General features: G+C 40.1%; 2 protein-coding genes across 11 annotated transcripts in view; one reads left to right on the forward strand and one right to left on the reverse strand.

The window, feature by feature from the left end:
• The window catches only part of FAM227B (family with sequence similarity 227 member B), a 1,598,354-nt gene that overhangs the window by 704,544 nt on the left and 867,183 nt on the right, over positions 1–26,627 (forward strand). For all 9 annotated transcript variants that reach the window (XM_069624770.1, XM_069624767.1, XM_069624774.1 and 6 more), the window contains one exon: positions 389–481. In XM_069624770.1, the coding sequence (XP_069480871.1) occupies positions 389–481 (93 nt within the window). The remainder of the gene's footprint in view (positions 1–388; positions 482–26,627) is intronic.
• FGF7 (fibroblast growth factor 7) overlaps positions 15,289–26,627 on the reverse strand; it is a 162,112-nt gene continuing 150,773 nt past the window's right edge. For both annotated transcript variants that reach the window (XM_069624766.1, XM_069624765.1), the window contains one exon: positions 15,289–16,394. In XM_069624766.1, the coding sequence (XP_069480867.1) occupies positions 16,191–16,394 (204 nt within the window). In that variant the 3' untranslated portion in view covers positions 15,289–16,190. The remainder of the gene's footprint in view (positions 16,395–26,627) is intronic.

Below are 26,627 nucleotides of genomic sequence, written 5' to 3' on the forward strand. Positions count from 1 at the left end.
GTTGCTGCACCATTAACTATGCTGATCCCAAGTGTGCTGTGAATCTGTTTTGATGCTGGCCTGATATGGGTTGCCTTCTTTTTTCTCATATATTGCATAACATAAAAACACTATCCTTTAATATGCTAGATGAGCCAAACGTTTCTCTCTGTACATGGGCACTCCTTTGAAGTTGGATTGATCCACCCCAGCTTCCCTTTATGATTCATTCTAACTTTGTCTATGTGTTATATATACTATGATGCATTTGATACTTCTATGGGAAAGGATTATATTCCCTAATACATCGTGAATGAGACAATGTAAGCAATACGCCAGAGGTATTTTAAAATGGTGCAATTGTGAAGCAAGAATACAGTTTTGACAAGATCACGTTTGTGTTCTTCAGGAATCCGACCACCGCCCTTTTCGTGGAAAACCTGGAATTTTACCTTGCTGCAAAGCCCTTGCGACGATGACGTAATGGCAGACAAAGGAGCATGTGAGTTTGCTTTGTTTTCTGTACACAGATGTGTTATGTGTGGCCATGAAGGGAACACTGGCACTGTTCTTTTCGCTCTTGAGCGCCTTCAGGGCACCTTAGAAGCCATGGAAAAGAGTGTAAATGCCAGTCTAGGGAGCCTTGATTAGTCTCATAAATGAGCGTTGCGTGTACAGGAGTACAGAGAAGAATGGCTTTCAATGTGGCTTCCAAAGAGGTACGCCATTGATAGGATGAGCTGCAGTTCACTTGGTCGTTTATGCCTTTTCCCAGCATCCTGTTGTCTAGATCCGATGTGGTTGGGCCTTCACTGGAATAATAGCTAGGGGCAAATTGGAGATGCCTATGCACTCAACTAGGATTAGCCAGGCAGGTTCTCTGGGCCACCCTCATCGAGTTCTTTCCTCATCAAAGCACATGGCTAGAAATGACAAAAATCACAACTGCTTGACTTTCAGGCACCAGGCGCCGATTACCACACTAGCCATGTCCAAATAATAACTTTTGACAAGAGCATTGGAATCACCAATGGAAGGGTGTTGGAGTGTAAAATGTAAATCAAACACTTTTTACAGCACTCGTTTCACCGAGCTTGTGTAAATTATTCTTATTTATAGAAAAGCACCTCCTCTAATGGCAGTGGCAAGTAGACTGATTGGCTAGTTCGGCTTTCAGCGAGAGACACTACCGAATTATTTGGCTGGCATGTGCTCCAGCAGATTATTTTACTTGACGACTTTCCCATCAATAATGCATTTGTCAAAATTGATAAGGTAAAAAAGGAGTCGTCAACGCAATTTGCTGTACTAGACCTTTCACGTGCACCACACTGACAACTACTGTTTTGACTCTTTTGTGCATCTCTGTGTGAAGTGACCAGAGGTATTGAGATGTTGGTGATAATTGCTGCTATGTATCTCCTTCCTTAATGCAATAGTCCATTTTAAAGTACTTTGAGGCCTCCTGGGAGGAGCTTGAATAGCTGCTAAAAGAATGTGGGTGTTTTTAATTGGAGATCGGATGAATCTTGTCCACACAGGATTTCATACTCCATATTGAATCCCAAAGATTTGTACAGTGCACCAAAGTTCTGACCCACGATAAAGTCTATTTCTTGGACATAGCTTGGAATGTGAACTTTGCCTAAGCAAATCTTGGTACTCTGAACAGATGTGTTAAAATCTTCTCTGATCATTTTTTATATGAACTTAATATTAAAGACATCTGTTTTCAAGCATAATAAGAAATGTACAAATTAGGTTTCTTTTCAATCTATTCTAAAGATGTCTTGCTAGATTATTATCTTGATCTACCAAATTTAGAAATTGCCTGCTCTTAATATATGGTGGCTCAATTTTATGGGCAATGCTTAATCCAACTTCGCCACAGGACAGGGAGACAGACATTCTCCAGATTCACCTTATTATCTGAGCTATTTGTTTATAATTGTGTCATCTCTTTGAAGCTTTAGGTTGCGCGCACACAAGTATATTACTGGAAACGTTGGTGGAAATAACTTTTATCTATCTGCTCCAGGATTGGTCAATTTTTGTAGGTGAATCTTTAGAAAGAGTGAAAATCTATTCTTTTTAAATGCTGGTTTTAACTTTATTAAAGAAATCTTATTTAGACTCTCAAAAACCAACCAGCAAACTTTCACTGCACATCAACTCTTGCTTTTATTGACAAATTCCTTTTGATGAAAGCCACTGCCTAATTACAGGAATATCTGGAGAAGCATGATCCTTTCTCTGGTGTTCAGCTGGGCTTTGGCCACCCAAAGGGACAGAGGTAACCATAATGTTTGAGAGAAGTGATTGTTTCTTAGAGGGAGGCTTCCTGCTCTAACTTTGTTGGGCTTGTCTATGAATTTGACATCCTGGATCACAGCATTCTTCTGGCACAACCAGAGTAGGTGAATGGGATTGGGTTGACCTATATTCACTCTTTTCATACACACAGACCTTAAGGAGTACAACTAGGCAGTTGCTTTTCACCATCTTTGCCTCGACCTTTTGAATGCCCCATTTATCGGCACGGTTTCCACTTCTTTCAACATGTCTACATTCCCCCTGGCCCAGTTGATATAGAGTTGTCGTCCAACATTACTCAGATCCTGCTGTTTCTTCACGATGAAGCGATAATGCTAGATAGATGTTTGAGAATGGTGCAGGAATGGATGCAAACTAACTGGTATCATCGAAATGGGGATAGAAGGTGAAAGGGTTCTACATTAGAAAAATATGTATATACCATTTTACATTTTTATTTTTTTATTTTGGGTACTGCAAAATGTGGATAAGGACTCCTTATACCCCTCTCATCCACCCCCACGTCACCTTATTCTATACCTAACCCCGATTTACCAGTTTGATGTAAAAACAGTAAAAAAGTTGTTTTTACTCAGTCAACTTGGTGAGTACCATTGAATGAGCTGAAAATAGAGCCAATTTAAAGATATCAGAAGGAGATGGTGGGAAAGCGTGGAGGCCGGGAGAGCTATATAGTGGAAGGATGCTTTTGGTAAAGTCAGATACCCAGACAGCATCAGGAGGTACACGAGGGTCTGACTCACTGTAGTCAGACATTAGAGTTAGGAGGAGAAAAGAGCCAGTGAGAGCTTACCGTCCGAGGTGACTGAGACAGTCATCAGAACCAGGAAAATCCTGGGAACCCCAGAACAGAGTGCAGGATCCGCAATAGGCCACCAATCCAGACTGAGCCTGCTCCCTTACCATGAGACACTCTGACCCTCCCTTTTATTTTATTTATTTAGATAGCACTGGTAGCTCGCAAGCATCGGGGCGCAGAAACAAAAACACAATGGACACAAACACCGGGGACGAAGTTACGGGACAGACAGAATCAGGCTATCATTTTAACTAGATTACTAGCTTGTAAGGTTTAATTGAATAGGTGTGTCTTCAACTTTTTTCAGAAACGAAGATAGTCCGCCTCCATTCCCATGTTGGCTGGTAGGTTGTTCCACTTTCCGGCTGCCACCGTAGGGAAAGCTCTTCCCAGTCTGGAAGTCCATTTGTGAGGGGCTACAATAATCGTACCTGTGTCGGCAGATCTTAATGCTCGACTAGGTATGTAGAAGTTGTTAGATTTTAGGGATGCTGGGGCTTTCCCATAAAGGCATCTGTGCACAAGGGTCAGAGCCTTAAACTGCACCCTATCTTCGATTTTCAGCCAATGAAGTTTTCTTCTGGCTTCGCTGATCTGACCAAATCTTGACTTTTGCTTGGTAATTCTAACTGTATTGTTTTGAATTTGTTGGTAGCTACCTAGGCATTGTTTATTTGCACCTAGGATAAGTGCATTGCCGTAGTCGAGGCATGATAGTATAGTTGCCCTTGCTATAGTGGCACAGTTGGCATCCGACAGGTAGGGTTTAATGGATTTTAGCAACCTAAGATAATAGGAACAGTTCTTTTTTTACATATTGAGCTTGTGCTTCGGTTCCCAGAGATGCTTCGAGCATCATTCCTAATGTTTTAACTTTACCTAGATCCTGGATATGGGAGTCCTTTACGGTTAAGACACACCCAGTTTGCATCCATCCATGATTCTACGGTTATAGATTGTAGAGAATGAACAGTTCACTGTCCTTCTTGTAGTCACCACTCAATTCAATCACAAACTGAGTATCATCAGCGTAGTTCGTGAAAAAGATGTTAATGTGATCGAGGACTAGGCAGAGATACCTCAGGTAGAGATTAAACAGTAGAGGCGACATACTGGCTCCCTGTGGGACGCCACATATGATGTCTTTCCCTTCTAGTGGCACAGAAAGAACTGTTTGGTCTTCCCTTAACTACGGTTGGGGAAGACATTTAAGACGCAACTGGGACGACCCAAAGCTGGACCACTGCAGCTGTATCCACAACATACCAGAGAGGGTGAATTGTAAAGTTATTCCCAGGAGGCAGCCACTGAGGAACTTTGGGAGACTTGTTAGTTACCTTTGTCTATACCGTTTATTTTTTCCCTTAACCTATGCACAATTACAAATAAACTCTTGTTGCACTTTAGGTTTGAGGCTTGTTGTCTGTTGATTCCTGGTGATCACCCAGTAAGAGCATAGATAAGATTTTTATTCACAGATCTTAATGGACGAACCGGTCTGTGAATTTGCCCCAAAGGCACTTATATAAAGCACAAGGCCTTAAAAAGAATACATTCCTGCACACTACACCAGTATGTGATCTCTGACCAACTGACTTGTGGTCATATTAAGATCAAGAGCAGGTCTCACTGTGGAATCCTGGATAACCTGCAGTCTGTTGAAAGAAGAGTTAGGAAGACATCTAAGAAGTGAAATGCAGTAGTCTAGGCGGGAATTAAAGAACCCACTACCACTGCATGGTCCCATTTTGGGACAGAAGGGAGACTGTTTTCATCTGAAAAAAACCCGTTTTTAGTTTTCTTCAATACAAGAGAGAAGAGTGGTAAGTACATTAAAAAGGAGCTCACATTTCTGACCGGACATAAACGCGAGCCAAGATAGTCACAGCTGGATAACAAAATAATCTGCCTGGTGATCATAAGGAGGTTTTTGACCCTTTCATATCTAATCAATTATTTCTCTTTCAGGATTGAGTAGACAATAAATTGTGTTCAGATGGTCAGGCTGCAGTGGAGAGTGCTCAAGTTTCAAAATGAGCTGTGTAACATCAGCATATGACTGAGATCCAAAATCATCCACTTTGATGATGTTAAAGGGAGGCTGCATATACAAGTTAAAAAGCAAGGGTGAAATAGAAGAACCCTTGGAGTCACGACAAAGGATGTCAGAGGTGCCTGAACAGCAAAGACCAATAAACACCTTTTGAAATACTCCAGACAAAAAAGGATTAAAGCCCAGCAATGACCCCCAGATGTTTTGGCTTATGCTTTCCAAGTATAGTCAATTAAAATGCTGTTATATGTGGGAAGTACATGGGCTCCTGAAGTGGAGAAAGGAAGGCGTTTTGTGAGCTGAAGGAAGGTGTTTGGAGTAGGAGCAAAGAGGGGACTGGTGAGTGGACTGGATCAGAGGTGGTGGAAAAGTTAAGAGGAGAGATAACGGAGAAGGTTACAAGGCGGTAAAGGAGGTAGTAGTGTCATCTGAATAGCTGGTAGGAGGTTTGTTGAAGGAGTTGGTAATATGTGGATGACTTGCTGGAGGTGGGCAGACGTGTAAAGGAAGGTGGTGATGGGAGGTGGTAGGATGGTGTAAAAAGGAGCCACATAAGTAGTTGGAGGAGGTGAGGAATGTCAAGAAGGAGGTTGAGAAGTTGTTGAAAGGGAAGAGGCCCTGGGAAGCAGGGCACCTTATACCTGGGTGCCAGGGGTGACCAAGGCACCCTATCCCTGGGGGAGGGATGGATGGGGTTGAGCAGGACACTATGTCGCAGGGAGGTGGGCAGGGAACCATATCTCTAGGTGAAATTGGACTTGGAGGTGGAATGTGAAAAGTTGAGGTGGAGGTGGCAGCACAGCAAGAGGCAGTCAGAAGGATAAGATGCCAGAGTGGGCATCCAGGGCCCAAAGGGTGGAGAGAAAGAGGAAAAGTCTGGAGCGACCCAAAACGGTGACAAAGAGGGAAGAAGTTGGGAGAGACCCTAAAGGGTGACGCAGGAGCGGCCGAAGAGGTGATGAAGAACCCGGGAGCCAAAAGCAGAACAGGTCAGCTAGCTCTCTCCTCTCCTCTCTTCCCTATACAACCTGCTGCTCGCTCATACTTCGGCCTGCCTGACTAGCTGAAGAGAAAGAAGACCAGAAGCAGGGTACAGGTTCACTAAGCACAGAAACCTTTTGTCATGCAAGTTAGTGCTGGCGAGAAACAGATTACAGACCCCAGAAAACCAGACAGGACAATTCAGGAGCGATCATTGTAATGAACTTTGGACATTTACTTTGGTCCCTGTGACTCTGAGAAGTGTGCACACCTTATTTCACTCCCCTTTATTAGTATTATTTTGCTCACACATTGTTTATTTCCCCTAAAGAAAATACTTTATCTTTAATTGATGTATGTGTCTGGTCATGGATCACTTAGCCTGTCCTCTTGACAGGCCTGACACCCGCAACTCTCATCTGACAGATTATCAACTTTCAGATAGTGGTACTGGTCATCCTGAAATGGAAAATGTTTTAGAATGCTGGGTCAAGGTTTCCATAATGGGCACATATTTTTTGCCATCTTAAGCGCCACCTATAAACCTTCCAAAGAAGACATTTTGGAAATGTTGCACTCCCTGGACATGAGGATGGACATGGGATTCTCCTTATGAAAACTATTTAAAATGGTTTGGGAAGAACAAGTGAGCAATCTCCAAGGATTATGCATCTCTCCAAATTATCTTGGAGTGCCAGTTTCCCAACAACAATAAGGCATGGTAAGAACACCTTGTCCCTCTGATACTGAATGAGGCGTCAGAGGATTTTTCGAACACTTGGTTAGTAGACTCTAGGGATCCAAACACTCACCCAATTTCATACAGGCTGCTTGACTAATAGGTATGCACTCAGAATTGGGAAAATGCGTGAGTTGCTTTCTTCCTAATACTGGAGAGGTTGTGATACCTCATCCACATGTTCTGGTCCTGCCACCAGTGACAGAACTCTGGGACAATGGACACTGCCCTGAAAGCTAATTATTTTCTGGGACTTCCACAAGTCACTCGGTCGCATGATTTTAGTGTCTCCAAAGCTCAGGAAGAATTTAAAAATCGGCACAGTAAGTGGGGTAGCCTGCGTCTCACAAATGCCAGGCGATTCGATCATAATTATCTGTGCTGGGACTGGCCAGCCCTCATGGCACAGGTAGCAGCTTATGATGAACATTTTTGTCAAGATCACTTCTCCGTTGGCCTTGGCATCTATCATACTGGGTGTTGTTAGTATGTCTAAGTTACTCATGATGTTGTCAGAAGCTAGCATGTATTTAGCTATACATCTTAATTCTGTATACCAGCCCTTTACCACAAGGTCCACCCATTTCACCCTACGTCCCTAAGAACTTCCTGAACCCACAACCATCTACAGTGATGAAACTATTGTTTTTTTTATTTATTCTAAAATATATTAGTTTATTACAAACTTCATTTTTCCTTTCATTTCTCCATTAGAAGAGCATTTTTTCATTTGTCTTAATCATCCCAAAGCAAACAAACAAAAATCACACTATCACACAACAGAATATCATCATCGAAAGGCTTTAGTCAGCCAATTTTCTTGCCATCTGGTTTTAAGTTCATTGTCCTTAAACCGCCACCTCATTGTACAGTTATACAGTCAAGGTAATCAATTAAGGCACATGTTAGCATACAATTTCTCCCACATAGCACTCGCTGCCACCATTCGTCCATATTACAATTTAGTGGAACACATTTTCCAAGGAAATGAGTTCTTTGCGTCGCTAATGCCTCACATTCTGCACCCATGTGTTTAAGCAACTCCACCTCTTTTTTACAATAGTAGCATTTTGCATCACCTGTTTACAATAGATGATTTAGAACCAACAGTTCATTAGTTCCATACAGATTTAATCTTAGTCTCAAGGATTGGTCTCTATGGTATCTAGATGGACATTTTACCAAGTAACTCGGGATAGTATTGAGAGCACTCGCTTCTCCTTCCAAATTTAGGGCTGTCACACATTCCTGCCTTTTATTTTGCGTGGCTATCCAGTCACTGGTTAGCATTTTTTTCTTTGCCGCACATGGATTTTTTTGGAGACATTCCATGTTAATGTTTGCTGCAGCTAGTTGGACTTGAATTTTACTAGACCAGATTTGGAGTAACCCTCTATCAGGTTCGTACTTTTGTGGAGCAAGAAGTTTGTATGGTAGGGCTGCATACATCTGCGTCATTTTTCTCCACATCGTGATCGATTTCCAGAGCACGATCGAGAATAAGGATTGAAGGCCAAGTACATATCTTCGTAATGTAATGGGTACGCTCTGTGCGAAATGCAAAACTTTCCACCAGAATTCACCTTCCAGGGTTTCCCAAGTATCACGCTCGATTTTGAATCCGGCTTCACTGCCAAATGTTTTCATCGCTGTCACCCTTTGACGATAAAACATAAGTATTGGTTTCGCAGTGAATTTTCCATAGGTCGCATGTATTTTCATTCCCTGCAAGGCTAGATTTTTCATTCTGGCTTTAAGGTCCTGGGTCCATGCCCATTCCTGTATTGATTTTTTAGACATGATACCTAGGTATTTGATTGAGTCTACCTTTTCCAATCGGGTTTCCTCTACGTACCACTTGAACTCTGAGCCTTTTTTGCCCAGCTTTGTACCGATGGCCATGATTTTAGATTTGGCAACAGTTATTTGTAGGTTGTTTTCATGAAAGTAAATCGCCTAGTCCGTTATCAGCCTCCGGAGACCAATTTGAGCAGTGTCCATTAAATCACAACATCGTTGGCTTGTATAGCCCATCGTATTTGTTGATTATTTACTCTTGGTGGAAACGAGATGGTATTCTGAAAGGCTGTTTCCAAGTCTGCGATGTAGAGTTTGAATAGCAGGGCTGCCAATGGGCAGCCCTGCTTTACTCCCTTCTCTGTATTGATCTTAGCAGAGAGGTTGCCAACCTTGTTCAGTTGAACTTTTATAGAAGCATTTGTATGGAGGTCCTTTATTGCCTGTAGCAATTTTCGTTGACAATTGCGATGTTCTAGTTTTGCCCATAATCTGTCTCGATTTACGTTGTCAAATGCCTGGCATATGTCTATGAAGGACAGGAACACATTTTTCCCATCCTTCATCGCTGTGAGTTTCAGTAGGTTTATTGCTAGATTAAGTTCAATTCTGACACCTTTAGTGTATCCAGTTTGCCTAGGATCCACAAGACCTACCTCCTCTGCCCATTTTGCTAGTTGTTTCTGCAGAAAGGAGACTAACATCTTTCCAATCACGTCAAACAACGCGATCGGCCGAAAATTGTTAGGATCACTGCGGTCACCCTTTTTGTAAATAGTGACCACTATTGCCAATCGCCAACATGAAGGAATGCTTGCCAAGGCATTTATCCGTTTGAACAAAGTTTGGATAAAAGTTGCCCACTCTTCCTTGTTCTTTTTGAGAGTGATATTGCTCAGCCCGTTGGGTCCAGCGGCTCCTGAATTTTTTTAACTTACTTATTGCCTCTATTATTTCAGATCAACTCGTATCCACTGACCAAGGCTTTTTCACTTCACAATTATTGGGCTTGAATCTCACGCAGGGAGCTTTGAAGACCTCTGAGTAGTGTTGTTCCCACTTGTCTGCACTGATGGTATTAGTCAGATGTGCCTGTTGTTTGAGAGAACCTTCATTCAAAATGGTTGAAGTTTCACTGGAGTCTTTTGCGAAAATTGATTTCCATATTTGTTCACCTTGCTCTTGGTCTCGTAAAGTGTGAAATGCGATTAACCAGTTTCGGTATTTCTGACTCTGGTTTTTGATAGCAAGACCTGTATTCTGGACTTTGGTTGATTTTATCCAAATAAATGTCTTTACAGAGTTTTTTTTCTCTGTAGCAATTTGCGTGCTAAAACAATATTTAGCAACTTGGCCTTCCACTCTAAAGCCATTTTTTTTGTTTGAAACTGTGATAGTAAAGGCAAATAATGGACTACGTCATCTCCTTCTTCGTTGAGCTTTGCTAAATTGTTACGTAGTAATTCAGTGGCTCCTTTGGTCAACAGCAGCTGACATAGTCCTTGATTTACTTGTACGTTGCACTTGTAAATATTTGACAACTGCCACATTTCAGTTGCCCAGGTCAATTTGAGAGCGTTTTGATCACTGTTTGACATTGTTGTTACTTCGTGTTTTTATTATTGGGATCAGATTTTTTGAAGCCCAAAAGTAGTCTATGATCTTGTGATTACTCGCTCTATGCCATGTCGGACGAGCAGGAATATCTCCTGGCATTCCATTCAGCATCACGTAGTTTCTGCATGCTATTTCTTCGTCCCAGCTTCGCTGTTGTTCCGCCTGTTTCCCAGGAGAATTAGAATAGGCTACTTTCCTCATCCCCTTTTGATCAAACGAACACAGGTTTAGATCACTGCATATTATAGTTGTTAGTTCGGCGTATTCTCGGATACATTCATCAAGTATCAATGTGACTGAGGATACAACGTTTTTTGTTGAAATCATGGCCGGGTTCCAATATAAATTGACAATAGAGTTGTTTTGCTACACCTTCCTCTCATTGATTTCAATTACAGTGCATTGGAGGAACAGATTGGGATTTACATTACATACAGTTTGAATTGTGCCTGATTAAAGTCAGTAGGCCGGAAAAGGGACATAGGTTTCCCTTTCCTTCAGGATTTAATAGGGTTGTGTACCCATCACAAAGCGGTGGTTCATGTAACCAGGACTGCTGGAAGCAAATTATTGGACTTCTTCATTTATCTAGACCACCTTCGCAGAACAAGTGTCGAAATCCTCTCGTGTTCCACAAAGTTATTTAGCAGTCCTCAGCTGCTGAACACTGTTGGCGGTAGTGATGGTCTGATCCAGTTTTCTACACAGGTACAAATATTTCTCTCATAGTTGTGTCATGATGCTTATGTCTTTGTTTGTAATACTGTCTGTCACCATTTTTTGTGCAGGAAAGCTCTTCTTTGCTCGTTTTTGGTCAATTACTATTGTTTACATAGTAAGTAGGTTTACAAGTCCTGTTTCATTCCTTGTAGGGGATTCTGTGATGTCACTATAGAGTCTTCATGTCCATCATCATCATCCTAGATTTTAATTTCAGGTTCCCTTCCTCACTTGTGAGGGAACATTCAATATTGTGAAACCTATATGAAATGTATAGCTCAATGACACTTCAGGTCAGTGTAATCTATTTCCTTCTTTGTGAATTTGTTGAATGTTGTGGATTGGTTAAACGGTTGTACATCTCACATCCATTTTACAGTACAACATGACAGAGAAAACATTTTGTTTCTTGACCTGGTAATTTAGAACGACAAAAAACCAATTAATGATCAAAACATTCACAGAACCCACTGACAAACCTTTTGCTGCACTGGGACAGTTTCCACCCTCAGACCCCATGGCAATTCCTACCTTATGGACAATATTTAAGACATACACGCAATTGCACCACTCAGATTGATTACAGAATAGAAGCAGACAAGTTACAACACACAACTAGAGCCGGTCAAGTGGCACAGCGAGTAGAGCGCTCGCTTTGACATCGGTGCAGAGTCTGCTAACGCAGGTTCGAATCCCGGCGGGGCCAAACTCAGCCTTTCATCCTTCCGAGGTCGATGAATGAGCACCACACACCGTGGGTAATAATAAGCAGCGCTCAGATACCTTAGGGTTCGTAGCGCTATATAAATGCCAAATTATTATTATTATTATGTGAGAGGCAATACCCTAAAGAAATTGTCAGAGATGTTAGAAAGAGAGCCAACAATGCTCGCAGAGAAGTCCTTTTCCAGAGCAAAGACAGAAGGGATCAGTCGGACAAGATCACATGTGTCACGATGTACTGTCCCCATAGCAATCTATTACGACGCTCTATCAAGAAAAATTGGCACATTATACATCAGAATTCTCAGATAGAGAAAAATCCCCTTTTTGCATTCAAGAAAGGGAAAAGCTGCACCAACAATTGGTTAAAACCTACTTGTAACCACGGAAACAAACATCGACTGAACTTTGGGGACTACCATAGGTTTGGGGACTTTACCCCACAGGCTTGGGGACATTACCCTTGTGGTTGCTGTACTGCCTGTGACTCCACTATTATTACAAAATTCTTCATTCACGCCAAAATCAGATGGGTACAACTGCAACACCAAGAATGTGGTATACACCCTATATTGACCATGCAATTTGATATACATAGGATACACGACACATACAATCTCCACGAACTCTGTTCTCGGTCAGGACGGGTACAGCAGCCAGTAATTATTATTGAACATTTCAGTGATAAACATCACATAGCAGATGAACTGCGGTGGACAATCATAGAAATAGTACTAACATCACGTAGGACGGACGATATCGCCACACAACTCAAGCAAAGTGAAATGTATTGGATAACATTAACTGACACTGTGAGACAAGGATTGAATGACTGTGATGAGTAGTCCTTTATGCAGAATTAGACATATACATTCCATTAACCTGTCAGCATGGGTTTTCCCTTAGTTTAAACATACCAGTTTCGTCCACTTCAGTAGTTCCTCTATATTGATGCATGACGGATACAAACCCACTCATACAGAACACATCTTGATGTTAGTACCCCAGGCCCTACATGTTCTATGTACTTTGATTTTGTCCTGTGTGATGTGTGACCTTTATAGTCTGTGTGTATAAAGTGGAAATAACGCAGCGCAAGTTGATCTTACTTTGTAGACTGGACTGTCTTGATCATCAGTTTTTTGCAGGGCATTGTTTGTATAACAGCCAGCGTAATTCCCATAACAAGGGGCATTCTTACATCCGTACGTTGAATTTCATCTTTTCATTTTGATACACAAGTTAATCATTTTCTGAGAAGCTTGCCTGTCCTCCTTAGGAAATTGTACATTAATCCTTTGCATTAATGCTTGCAAACTCTTGGATACCTACCATCTCTGCATACAATTAAACTATGTGGTAGGGGGAAGCTACACTGGTGGAAACCTTTTTGGAAGACAATATTTTTTATCTCAGAGCAGCCACTTCGTTCTTAACTCTGCTGGCCTGCTTGTTTGAACACACATATTATGTCTGCTGATTGTGATTCTGGGCAACGCTGAGGCTCAGTAATTGACTACATGACGTATCGGATCATACTTGATCTGAATATGTGAGTGCCTCTTAAACTTTACTTGCTAGCATCTCAGCATGAGGGTCATACAGTTCGCTTCAAGTTTATCATTATTTTCTGTTTTTAGAATGAACGTACACGGCTCGTGACTTTTCCTGAGAGCAAACAGTGACCGCTTCTCACAAAATAATAAACCCTCAATAGAGGCATTACCTTGTAAGTACGACCGTGCAGACAGGCAGAATATCCACCATAGATCTTATTGACCTCCGTTTATTAGGTACCTCTCCAGGGGTATCACATAAAGGGAATGTGTCAGTTGGGAGACTATATACTGATAGTAACCAGCTGTCATCCGCACACTTATAATATACATACAGATTTTGCTTGAACTTCTTTCTCTGCCCATAACTACGTTTTTAAACTCACTGACGGTCTCCTGCAATCAAATGATCAGAAATAGCTGCATGTGCAAGCATGCTTACAGATGACATGGACTAACACAACACCCCGCCTTCTCACTTTGTATATTCTTAGATCTCCCAAAGCAGGCATACCACCCTGACAATGATGCGGGTGGGCTTCCTATCAGACATGAACTTTTTGTTAATGGAAATGTATTAACAGTGGCTAATATCACTATGCATTGAATTAATGTAACCTTCATGATATTTGAAATCACCCTGATATTTGGAAACACTTGTTGATGTAAGAGAAACCATTGTGTGCAAAACAATTCCACATGGTTTAGGTGAAGAGGAGCGAGACTATTGTGTACAAAGTCATTCAACTTTATTGAAGAGAGATTAATTCAAATGTGTGTTCTTGTATGTTGAGTCAATTAGTTATTGCAAAGTGTGTCACACATTTATATGACAAGATATTATTCAGAAACATTTGTTGTCTGATTGTGTTTTTTTTGTTTAGTTTCAGTGGTGGTCTCAAATCATTTGAAGCTTCATCTGAAATTGGTTTTAGACATACGGTGCAATTGCTGTACACAGTGGTTCAATCCATTTATTTCATCCTGAGTTTTTGAATAAAAGGATGCCCCCACTGTTCTCATGATTAACATGTATTGGAAGCGAGCATGCTGTGCAGTGACTTACACGATGTCTTGCAGATGAAGTGTAAGACTTTTTTTTTGTTTGAATTCCTGGCGTCCATGTCACCCTAGATGCCTAAAATGTCTAACATTTTACGAGACCATGCCCAAATACTGAGGATGTTTTGTGGCAACCCAGCTTATACACCACAACAGTAGTTTGCTGTTTTACTTCGAATTCATTTAGCAAAAAGAGGATAAAAGTGACTTTGGAAAGTGATGTCAATGACATCGGACTCCAAACCCAGTTCCTCAGCCATATATCCTGTGCTCCGTCCACATGTTAAGTGATTACACTAAAGAAATAAAACTGTTTAAGTATTCCTTTAGCATTTTTAGGAAATAACACAGCATGTTTTTTTTTTAATTAAAACGTTGCTTTACTGTACACAATGCTCTGTTGGACATCATAGGCTCTTTTGTAATTGGTTATTTATAATGTGCTTAATACCCAGAGATTTCTAAGCACGGACCCCGGGATCGAACCTCTGTTGCCCTGTGTCATCTTGCTTCCAAGGCGAATGCTTTGCCTCTCAGCTATCCTCCCGGCACAATAGAAACGTGTCTTCTTGGGCCAGGGGGGAGGACGGGTAAATAACTGTTATAGGGTGTGTACAACCTCCTCAATTTACAATGATCCTTTTCCTTATAACTTAGTTTTGGTTTTCCCTGGCAGGAGTACGATTGTTTTCATATTTTTATTGTTCTCAGCGCCACAGGCTATCAATTTTGTCTGCCATCCAGTGTAAACTGGCAAGAGTGTTGTGTACTAGACCCTGTGTCTAGTCATGGAGACAAAAATGCTTGTGGTTCAGCCAAAATATTCAGTTATTCCCTCGGAATTAAAAGCATGTGAAACAGATGCAGCTTATACGTTTTTTTTTATAAATAACATCAACTTAAATAAGTTAGAACAATAACGTTGAAATACAACTTAAAATATAGTTTAATGCTGTAAACCAGAAAAAGCAAGAGTATTTGCTTAAAAAAATATTAAGTCTTATGCTTGGACAGGAAATATACAAAGGATAGGTTTTGTTACATACAAGAAAAGCACTCCCAGATAGTTGAGCCTTTATTTCAGAATTATATAAAATGGTATTTCGTGAAAAGTGAGATGAAGTACATGTATTCCTATTATTTTTTACACATAATTCTGAAATTACCTTAAAATGCGATGTTCCTTCTACAAATGAGCAGCATTAGCTATTCTTATTTGGTAGTATTTTAAACTGTTTAACAGGGGCTCGATATCAATGTGTCCAAATAAATGTTATTTTTTAAATACTAACATTCTACAAATTATAAGTGTAAATTTCCTTGTTCTAATTTTACACAAATTATGTGTCTTTGCTTTAACACGACATACTTGTAGTACTGCTCAACAATCCACATGCAAAATTGACTTGATAATCTGATACATCATTCCAGCAGCCTTAAAAACCAACATATTTTATATAACATTTTCATCTGCTTCATTATTATTATAGCAGCCATATTTATCAAGCAGATCATTTAATATATATTTATATATATATATGTACACTATCAGGGAACCAAGTCAATTCTTTCTCTCCAGGGTAACATAATTTAAGAAATTACCCAGTCATTATAAACAATTATGATTGTACAACTCTTTACAATTTTTTACAACTTTTAGTTACTAAATCTTTGTGTTCATTTTCAAACCTTTGTTTAATGCAGCCATTTAAAATTAACATAAACGTGCAAGTCCAGCTTGTTCAGTATTTCAGTAGTATTCCAGCCTTTCTAGGAACCTTGTGATTCTGCTCTGAAAAAAGTCTTCCGCTGGAACTGGTACATTGCGGATCATGTGTTATTGGATATACGCATTGGAAGGAAGTGGGAGGCTTTTTGTCCTTTCTTGGATTTTTTCCCTTTCATAGGTATTCCTTTATTGTTTATTGCAACAAACATCCTTTTCCCTGTGTTTCGCCACTTTGCTGATGCATAGGTGTTGTAATGGTTTTCTAGTATGATTTCTTCAAAGTTGCAGTCCTCGTTCCTCAATTTCTGTCAAAAGTAAACACAATTCAAATGCTTTACATTTTGATACACGTTTAACTGCATTTAAAAACATTGGTATTATGTGTCTTAGGTTAGTATAACCTTTTACACAAAGACAATATACAAAAAAGTTTTAAAACAGATAGATATCACATAACATAATCACATCAATTTAAGTCCAGATTATTAAAAAGTAAAAACAGTCTAAAAACTCTTTTTATAAAGTGAGTAAAATATATATCTAGAGAAAGGGATGAGTGGGCAGCACCAATAAACTTTATTTTCATACAATTTACTGAAATTTGACAATACGTGTTATTTGGTCCTGTTGCCTCCCCATTTGCAAGGGGTGGTGAGAATCAATATTGCACAAATGACTGGATTGGGTCTACCAGTCTCCTGGAAGGACCTAGGTGGGCATGCCCACTAATAATTACTTAAGTTCATCCAATTATATTTGAGTTTTCAATAGAAAATCTTGACCAAGTTTAGTTGATTCAAATATGAATATGTTTATTATTTGATTACACTTCATAGTAGGCCTCTTGCATCCATTATATTGTCCAATGCATTTCGGTCCATATAAGACCTTCTTCAGGGACTGCAGTTTAGAAAAGAAATGAGAGTAAGCTAGTGATGAATCGAAAACCATCCACACACTAGTTAGAAATAACAAACTTGTGTCGAGCACTTTGTTCGAAGGAAGAGGATACAAAAAAATGTTTTGTAAAATGTACCTGTTTACAAATGAGTTATAGTTCTGGGCCTTAATTGTCTATTATTTCTAATGGATAAGGTTTCCAAATAAATGTCCACTCAAGCAATTTCACTTTGCAGCAGTATACTGTGATGAATATATTCTCCATATACTAATTCCTGCTTGGTGATCTAGGTGATAAAAGGTATACAATTCTAGGTTCTATTACTCAATGCAGAAATCCTATATAGTATATGTGATTTCTGCATTGAGTGATAGAACCTAGAATTGTATACCTTTTATCACCTAGATCACCAAGCAGGAATTGGTATATGGAGAATAAGAATAATAATAACAAGAGGTTCCTCTTCCCAAATGGGGATTCTTACCTGCTTCAGGACCTTCCTAGAACAGCAGGGAACCATGCTCGCGTGAACACGCGTTGCTGGTTGCCTATACTGTTTATATACCTACAAAATGGCGCCGGCACGTTGTGTGATGATGTCATCAATTTGATGACGTTATTACATGCCAGCGCCCATTTTGTACACATTTTCAATGTTCGCATACGCGTTGGAATGCTTTTTCGTTGTTATGGATGCATGTGCAAAGCGAACATCTTTTCAAATTGATTGTATCATTCTGGTGACAAGTATCTATATCATCATATATAGAATTACATTATTCATTGTAATGTTCAGATTGCAGCGTTGAACATATTACTAGGAACTAGATTGTACATTAACACAATCCTAAAAGTAACTTTCTACATTTGAAACACAACCCTTATGAGTTTGAATGGTCTGTTGATGCATTACGCATTAATAGGAAACAAGATTGTGCATTATCCTTAGCCTAAAAATAACTCTACACAATTAAAGCTCAAACTATGCGTTAATTGGAGTAGTCTGTTAATTCACAGTACTTCATGTATTTGTTTACTCACTTGAAATCGCTTCATCCTCTATCAAGATCAACTCATTAAAGCAAAAATAAATTAAAGAAAACATGCATAATTACACTCTTCATTAAGACCCCCTGGGTATAAAGAATTCAGTTTCTCTATCCAAAATGTTTCTTTTTGATTCAGAAGTCGGTTAATGTCCAACTACAAGAAATCCAAGGCTTTCAGTATTCTATACCATCCCGAAAATCCACAAAACACTAGCCAAACCACCTGGCAGACCCATTGTCTCCGCAACTAATGGTATTCTACAACCCTTAGGAACTTATTTGGACTGTTTTCTTCAACCCATTATACAAAACACAAAGACCTACAATAAAGATACCGCTCATTTTCTTAATATTCTGTCAACCATAACAACTGAAGATGACGTAATACTTTTCACTGCGGATGTAAAAAGTTTATACACTTCAATACCACATGATCTGGGTCAAGAATCCGTTGAATGGCTTTTATTAAATACTGGAGACATAGGAGCATCCAAAGAATTTCTAATGATTCTACTAGAGTTCAGTGCGCAAAATTCCTATTTCAGATATAAAGAAAATATTATTTACAGACAAGTGGAACTTCAATGGGGGCCACTATGGCCCCCAGCTATGCTAATAGTTTCATGTACAAATTTGAAACAGAGAACATTGTGAACCACAATACTTGGAAACAACATCTTCAGTACTGGGGGAGATATATAGACGACGTATTTAGAATTTGGAAAGTAACTGAAGTGTTCTTTCAATTCATGAATTTTAAAACACAATTGATGATCATATACAGATCACTACGACTCGTAGCAGGAAAGAAGTGAATTTTCTAGATGTTACTGTAATGCTCAAGGAATCACAACTCACCACAACTTTGTATCGCAAACCTACCGATCGTAACAATCTACTACATCGTCTCAGTTTTCATACACCTAACACCTTCAAAAACCTCCCGTACAGTCAACTACTAAGGGTGAAGAAAATAGTACAAGATACAGTAGAATGTCAAAAACGAACACAAGAGATGGCAACAAGATTTTTACAGAGGGGCTACTCCTCACAAGAAATCAACAATTCAATATCCAAGGTAGAAACAATGGACAGGAAAGAGATACTAGAAAAAAAAGTTCTTAATACCAAAGAAACACTATTAATCTACGTGACAAAATACTCCATGGAAAGTACTAAAATTTTAAAAAATTATTTTGAAACATTGGCATTTTCTGGCAGAAGACAGAACTCTGGGAAATCTCTATACAGCCCCACCTATGTTTGCGTATACCAGAAGCAGAAATATTAGAGACATGCTGGTACGAAGTAACGTTCCTACACCAACACAAAGATCAAAAAAGGAAAGGCACTTATCCCTGTCTGAATTGTTCAAATTGTCACATGGTCCAGAAAGGAGACATTGTATTTCACCCAAATTCAGACAAAAAAAATGTTTTGAAGAAATTTGCAACATGTGATACCATGAACGTGATATATAGTATCAAGTGCCCGTGTGGTAAATACTATGTGGGTCAAACAACACGGAAAGCCAAAACAAGGTGGAACGAACATCGGTCCAACATACGCACCGGCAATATCAAATCTCCCGTATCAAGACATTTTAAAGAAGCTAACCACCAAATATCACAAATCAGATTTCAAATTCTCGATGTGCTCGAACTAAAACAAGGAGTTAAGGTGGACATTAACCGACTTCTGAGTCAAAAAGAAACATTTTGGATAGAGAAACTGAATTCTTTACACCGAGGTGGTCTTAATGAAGAGTGTAATTATGCATGTTTTCTTTAATTTATGTTTGCTTTAATGAGCTGATCTTGATAGAGGATTAAGCGATTTCAAGGGAGCACATAAACAATACATGAAGTACTATGAATTAACAGATTGCTACAAAACCATTATATTAAAAAAGACAGTCACAAGGGGGCACGGATCACAAGGGGGTCCAATTAACGCATAGTTTGAGTATTAATTGTGTAGAGTTATTTTTAGGCTCAGGACAATGCACAATCTTGTTTCCTAGTAATGCATCAACAGACCATTCAAACTTGTATAAGGGTTGTGTTTGAAATGTAGAAAGTTACTTTTAGGATTGTGTTAATGTACAATCTAGTTCCTAGTAATCTTTTCAACACTGCAATTTGAACATTACAATGAATAATGTAATTCTATTTATGATGATATAGATACTTGTCACCAGAATGGTACGATCAATTTGAAAAGATGTTCGCTTTGCACATGCATCAATAACAACGTAAAAAACATTCCGACGCGTATGCTCACATTGAAAAGGTGTACAAAATGGCGCCATTTTGTAGGTATATAAACAGCATAGGCAACCAGCAACGCTTGTTCACGCGAGCATGGTGCCCTGCTGTTCTAGGAAGGTCCTGAAACAGGTAAGAATCCCCATTTGGGGAGAGGAACCATTGATGGTATATGTGATTTCTGCATTGAGTAATAGAACCTTATAGAATTCTATACCTTTTATCACCTAGATCACCAAGCAGGAATTGGTATATGGAGAATATATTCTTCACAGTATACTACTGCAAAGTGAAATTGCTTGAGTGGACATTTATTTGGAAACCTTATCCATTAGAAATAATAGACAATTAAGGCCCAGGAGTGTTACTCATTTGTATACAGGTACATTTTACAAAACATTTTTTTGTATCCTCTTGCATCGAACAAAGTGCTCGACACAAGTTTGTTATTTCTAACTAGTGTGTGGATGATTTTCGATTCATCACTAGCTTACACTCATCTCTTTTCTAAACTGCAGGCCCTGAAAAAGGTCTTATATGGACCGAAATGCATTGGACAATATAATGGGTGCAAGAGGCCTACTATAAAGGGTAATCAAATAATAAACGTATTCATATTTGAATCAACTAAACTTGGTCAAGATTTTCAATTGAAAACTCAAATATAATTGGATGAACTTAAGTAATTATTAGTGGGCATGCCCACCTAGGTCCTTCCAGGAGACTGGTAGACCCAATCCAGTCATTTGTGCAATAAAATATATATCTAGCCTTCATTGTAAATTCATAAATAAGATGCCCCTGTAAATCCCAGTTTGCATTAATAAAATTAATCTTGTTAGTTCTGACATTTCCATACAAAAGTCCAGAAAGAGCCCTTGAATGTAATGAAATTACTTTTAGTTTTTTCACTGATCGTACACTATTAAACATATGGAATTTAAGAGGCTGTCGTTCCACCTTTTTCACTTTGTCTCATAGCGGTTTCAAAGGTGCAGGTAGTGTAGTCAAAATGTATACTAGGTGCAAGAAAAGGGGAGCATGGCATTCTCAGTTGAAACGCCCATGCCATTGATTTGGCCTTGTTCCCACCCTGCCTCCACTCCTGCGATGAAGGCATTGGTGACCCACGATACAAGCCATGCCATTAGTTATTGTATGCTAGGATTCGAAATTACAAAGTGCAAGTAGGACGATCTATTACTGGAATTCAGCTTGCTTATCTAACTGATCTGTCTTATTATCTTGATTTTTGTCTCAGTAGTGAACTGTAGAAATGTTAGTTGACTCTGCTGGCTATGAGATGTAATACATGCAACTTTTTATAACTTATTTGCATTACCCTGCATGACTCCTCCTCCGTCTGTGTTTACAGAGATAGACCATCAGCTTCCGGTGCTTATTGCTTAATGAACTATGTATGTGAACGAGCTACTTGCGTTCAATGTAACTGTTTGCACAATAACACTGGTTACTTTAAAAAAAGGCTTATCTTGTACTTTCAAAATATTACTATTAGGTTTTGCTTTGTTACATTATAGTGAAAGCGAAGCATTACAATATGAAATTTGTCAGAAATAGGCGTGCATGTTGTTTGGTATACATATACATCCACTGTATACATATAAATACATATGTATACATCCAGGTATACTTATATATCCAATGTATACAGATAGATGGCTAGGTAAATGTCTCAAACTCCAAGTGCCATAAATGTATTTGCTAGTAGTTCAAATTTAGCTTTTTGATAAATCCTACCCTTCCTGTCATCATCCACAATTTTTTCACCTAAAGGCCGGATGCCCAGGTATGAATTCCAGTTGACTATTTTCACATGGTTTCTACTAGATCCAGTACTCTTGGGCTACTGTACTCTGGATCAGCTAAGAAAAATGTTTCAGTGGCAATTTTGCTCCCTCTGCCCTTTGTAAGGGAGGCATGGTATCACAAGTATGACACTGACACAAGAGCTACTAGTTTCGAAACATTTATTACATTCTTGGGGTTTGGAAAAACTTGTACTTTGTCCTATAGCTATGATGGGAGTGGTCTCTACCATCAAATAATAATGAAAACAGCACTAGTCATTCTATGCCAAATCAAAATGGCCTATACTAAAAAGAAACTAATACCTGCCCTATCTCTTATACAAAAAGTGTGTAAAGGGGAAAATGTATGCAAAGGAAAGTCAGTGTTATAACATAAAGGATCAAGATGGCTGAGTCAGCTCTCCTCTCCACGTTGGACAGCACAGAGTAAGGCGCCCCCCGTAGAGAGGATGACGCACTCTGGCTCAGGTTATAAAAAAAAGGCATGTCAAAACGTGGGTTGAGGCCCACTTGGCCGTCCACGTTAAAGTCAATTAAGTTCACCAAAAGTTCTTTCAAGGTTCAACACAAATTCACTTAGGTCTCTGATATGAACTCTTCCGGGTGGGATAAAACACCAGTAAAACAGTTTTATGAGTTGAACATATTTTTTTATTTGAAACTCTATAAAAATCCAAATTGAGTAAACAGTTTCCTTTAGTCAGATGGCGATGAAAAAGGACATTTGGAGATTTGGAGTCTTTTCAAGTACTGGTTCTGTTTAATATTAGTCTTTCTCGAAAACCCCTCTTCTTTTCTCAAGAACTACCTTTCTCTCCTCTCAACAGGATCAATCTGTTTACTCTAGAGCAGGGGTCTCCAACCTTTACGTTAGCTGGAGCTACTTGTAGTGGAGGCCAACAGTGGAGAGCTACGACTGGGCGATATCGGGGTGGGGATATTTATAAACCTCGGAATTTTTACCAATATTTTTTTGCCTCGATTATTTCCCCTCTATAAACAGATGGAATAACATATGCCCTCACGAATATATTAAGAACTTCAAAAACCTCTTTGTTGCATTATTATTTATTAGTAGCTGTCTCAAAAAGCCAGCTATTTGTTGGGCTACCACACAAATATCCTGTCATTTTTTTGCCCCTTCCTTTGCGTTTTATGCAGGCTTTCTACATGCTAGGCTCACTATTGTTTTCCAAATGTGCATTTCACACTTCCATAAAAAAACAAAAGTAATTTACAAATTGAAAAATGCTGCTTGCATTCACGAGGTTTCTTTCAAATGTTTTTTTTGTCAGACACCACACATTCTCCATTATTTTCCGGTAAGATAGCTCAGCGGGTTGAGCGCTCGCTGCTGCTATCTGAGCGTGATCTGTAGGTCGCAGGTTTGAATCCCGGCAAGACCAACTCAGCCTTTCATCCTTCTGAGGTCGATAAATGAGTACCAATTTCGGTTGGGTGATATTGCATGTAAATATGTGCTCTGTAAAGCGCTTTGCTTTAAGGCGCTATATAAATAACACATCATTATCATTATTTGTGTGCCCCTCTGTGTTTCAGCACAAGTTATATTTATAAAGATGTTATATGCTTGTCAAACTGGTTAATCACAAATAAATGCTTCTGTTATGCTGACAGCAGTTTTTAGGAAATTAAACTGTGCGTTCATGGATGCCAACTTTTGATTTTCTCTACAGGGGCCGAAATATCCCCAGCTCAGCCCTGAATATAAGCAAGCAACTAGCCCAACCCATACCCTGGCCAAACACATTTTATAGCACTTTTTTTTATAAGGCATTGCAAAAAGTCATGATTAACAACATGCAGTTTTGAATATATAACATCTCAGCATCAGTCTGTCAACCTGCTGAGCTACCCTGGTAGGCTTCTACTGTACAGCGTGTCTATGGATCGCTTAATGTACTAAAAGTGGGTGTACCTGTGTAATGGAAGTGATTTAAAGTGGAAATGTACAGTGTGGAATTTGGAAAGAAACCACATGAAAGAAATTGCACCATTTTTTAAATATTATTTTGAACATTTCCAGGCGAGCAGCAGTGCTACTGTGATATTTTCATTGCGTGGTCACAATGATCCTGCCCCAGCCCCTCCAACATCTCTGGAAAACAAGAGCAGCATGTTGTGGGGGTGCACAAGGCCAACTGTGGTACTACAGGTGGCCTGCAGAAGCAGAACGTGATACTGACATCTGTCAGTGGATTTACAAGCAGCTCCAAGTGGCACAGCAGCCAAGCTCTCCGCCTGCAATTGGCACGACCAGGGTTCGGATCCTGAACACGTAAAATGCACCATTAAATAATATAAGTTAGGAAAATGTTCGTTTTTCGGTATGTTTGGCGACCTCTGCTCTAGAGGCTATGTTTTCACAGTCTTAGAATAGTCCGGCCTCTTTTCCTTGTTTCATAGAACTTTAAGGCTTGACTTAACTGTATGATAAGAAAGTTCAAAAAAACAGCGGATGCTCCTCTTTCTTTATTTTCAACGCCTTTCAAACTCAAACTCAGATGTTTCAATTATAGGTGCTGGTTCCCTCTTAAGTAGAATCGTAGTTATAGTCTCTCCCCAACTACAGGCTAGCGTGGTTTCACCCCTTCGATATGTTATTCACTCACTTGCACTCCAATGCAGTAGGTTCGCTAGAAGCACGGTGTCATCTGGGCGATTCTTTCTTCGATCCTCCCCTCCCTCGATCGCAGCGTCCTTTGGTGGGCTGTTCCTTCAGCCCCGCCTGCTCAGCCAATCGCATCCCGGTTAGCCTCTCCCAGCTGTCTCATGACGCGTAACGACACGTATGACAGCCTCCTATCATCGGGACTCTTCATTAAATTCCCGATGGAGATCTCCACCCACAGGTCGGTGGGGGCCAGAAAGAGGAGCGGCTGCTCACCTTCTTCTCCCGACACAGTACCAGCTGATTTCTCGCCTGCTCGTACCTCATCAGATGCGTAACAGACTTTTCTTCACTATTTCGGCTTCCCGCTCTCAGCCGGGCTGCTTCTCTTTCCACTCAGCACAACAGGTGCAAACAAAACGTACGGGCACAACAGGTGCAATGACTTCGTCGCAAGTTTCATATCATAGTTTTTCTTTCAATAGGCCCACTCGTATGTTGGTCCATCTTCCGCCGTCTGCTCCTGAAACGAAAAACAACATCCACATTCCAACGGTCAGTCTTAGAGAAACTGACCCTTCTTTTCCATCTCTCATTCCATTGGCTTAACCATGCTGTCACTCAAGTGCCCACCCCCTTTATGACATCAGCCTAATGCTCTAGGATTGCTGTGATGCTGGGGCAGCCTGGAGTTCCCTAGTGTCAGATCTCCCCCCTGTCCTTTCACTTCATCACAGTCTCCTTCTGTTGTGCTCTGACCTCTCAAGGCATCACCAGCTCACGTAGGTCTCCCTCAGTCGGGTTCGGACCTCTCAATCACAGCACTTGCAGGGGCTCCATTGCCCAAGCTTTATTCACATTTGCTCGGGGTTCCCTTCCCCTAACTTATTTCATGTTCCAGGTCTCCCTCAGTCGGGCTCGGACCTTTCACTGATGTCAAAGACTTTCGAATGTGCAAGGCTTTTTCCATAGACCTCCGCAGGACCACTTCGACTTTCACTTCATCTATCCCTTATGATATTTGCCCCATGTCTCTTGGTCTGGGTAGTTCCATAACACAATCAGAAACGCTCAAAGAAATCATTCTCTTAAAGCAATCACCTTTTAACTTCCCCTTTTGTCTGGGTTAATCTTGACAATCACGCATTGCAGCTTTCATTCACTGAACATTTCACTGGACTTTTCAGTGGGATGTTTCCTTTCACCGGACCACTCTGCTACTTTGTATCACTTGCTTCACAGTTCACTACAGGTTTGCTTTCTTTCACGTCTCATCAGCATGTGTGCAATCTTCAATTCGGAGATGGACTGTTGCGGCTTCAATCTTTCCCTGACACAAGCCGGCTTTTTATGTCTTTCGCTAACTCACTGGTTGTGTGCATTCCTTTCTGTTCTGTGGCTTTGATTCATGAGTCAAAGTTAATACCACAGGCTCAGCCTTGCCTCCCCAACTCTGCCGTTCACCCAGGAGGATCGCTGGCGTCCTTGAAACACAGTGCAGGCAGCGTCTTTTCTGGGATTTGCCTTTCTCTGCGGATCCTAAATGATTTTCCAGAGGCAGTGACCTCCTGCAGGGATCTTCAGGTTTTCTCTAACCCTCAATCTAGTCCCTCCATTGTTTGTCCTGCTCCAGTGGGTTTGCCTTCACCCCAGAAGATCTGCTCCTTCTTGTGTTCCACCTTGCTCAGAGTGAGTCTCCATGTTTCCAAATCAAACAAATCATATGACCGATGATCTTCGTTACTTACTCTTCATCATATAAGAGTGTGAAAGTAATGTGGTGAAGGAAGAGAGCACTACGGAGTGAATTGTATGAAACAACATATTGTGGCAAAGTAAAGAGACTGCCAAAGAGGA

This window comes from Ambystoma mexicanum, chromosome 11 (assembly GCF_040938575.1).
Source record: "Ambystoma mexicanum isolate Mex_15411 chromosome 11, UKY_AmexF1_1, whole genome shotgun sequence".
NCBI classification, from domain to species: Eukaryota; Metazoa; Chordata; class Amphibia; order Caudata; family Ambystomatidae; genus Ambystoma; species Ambystoma mexicanum.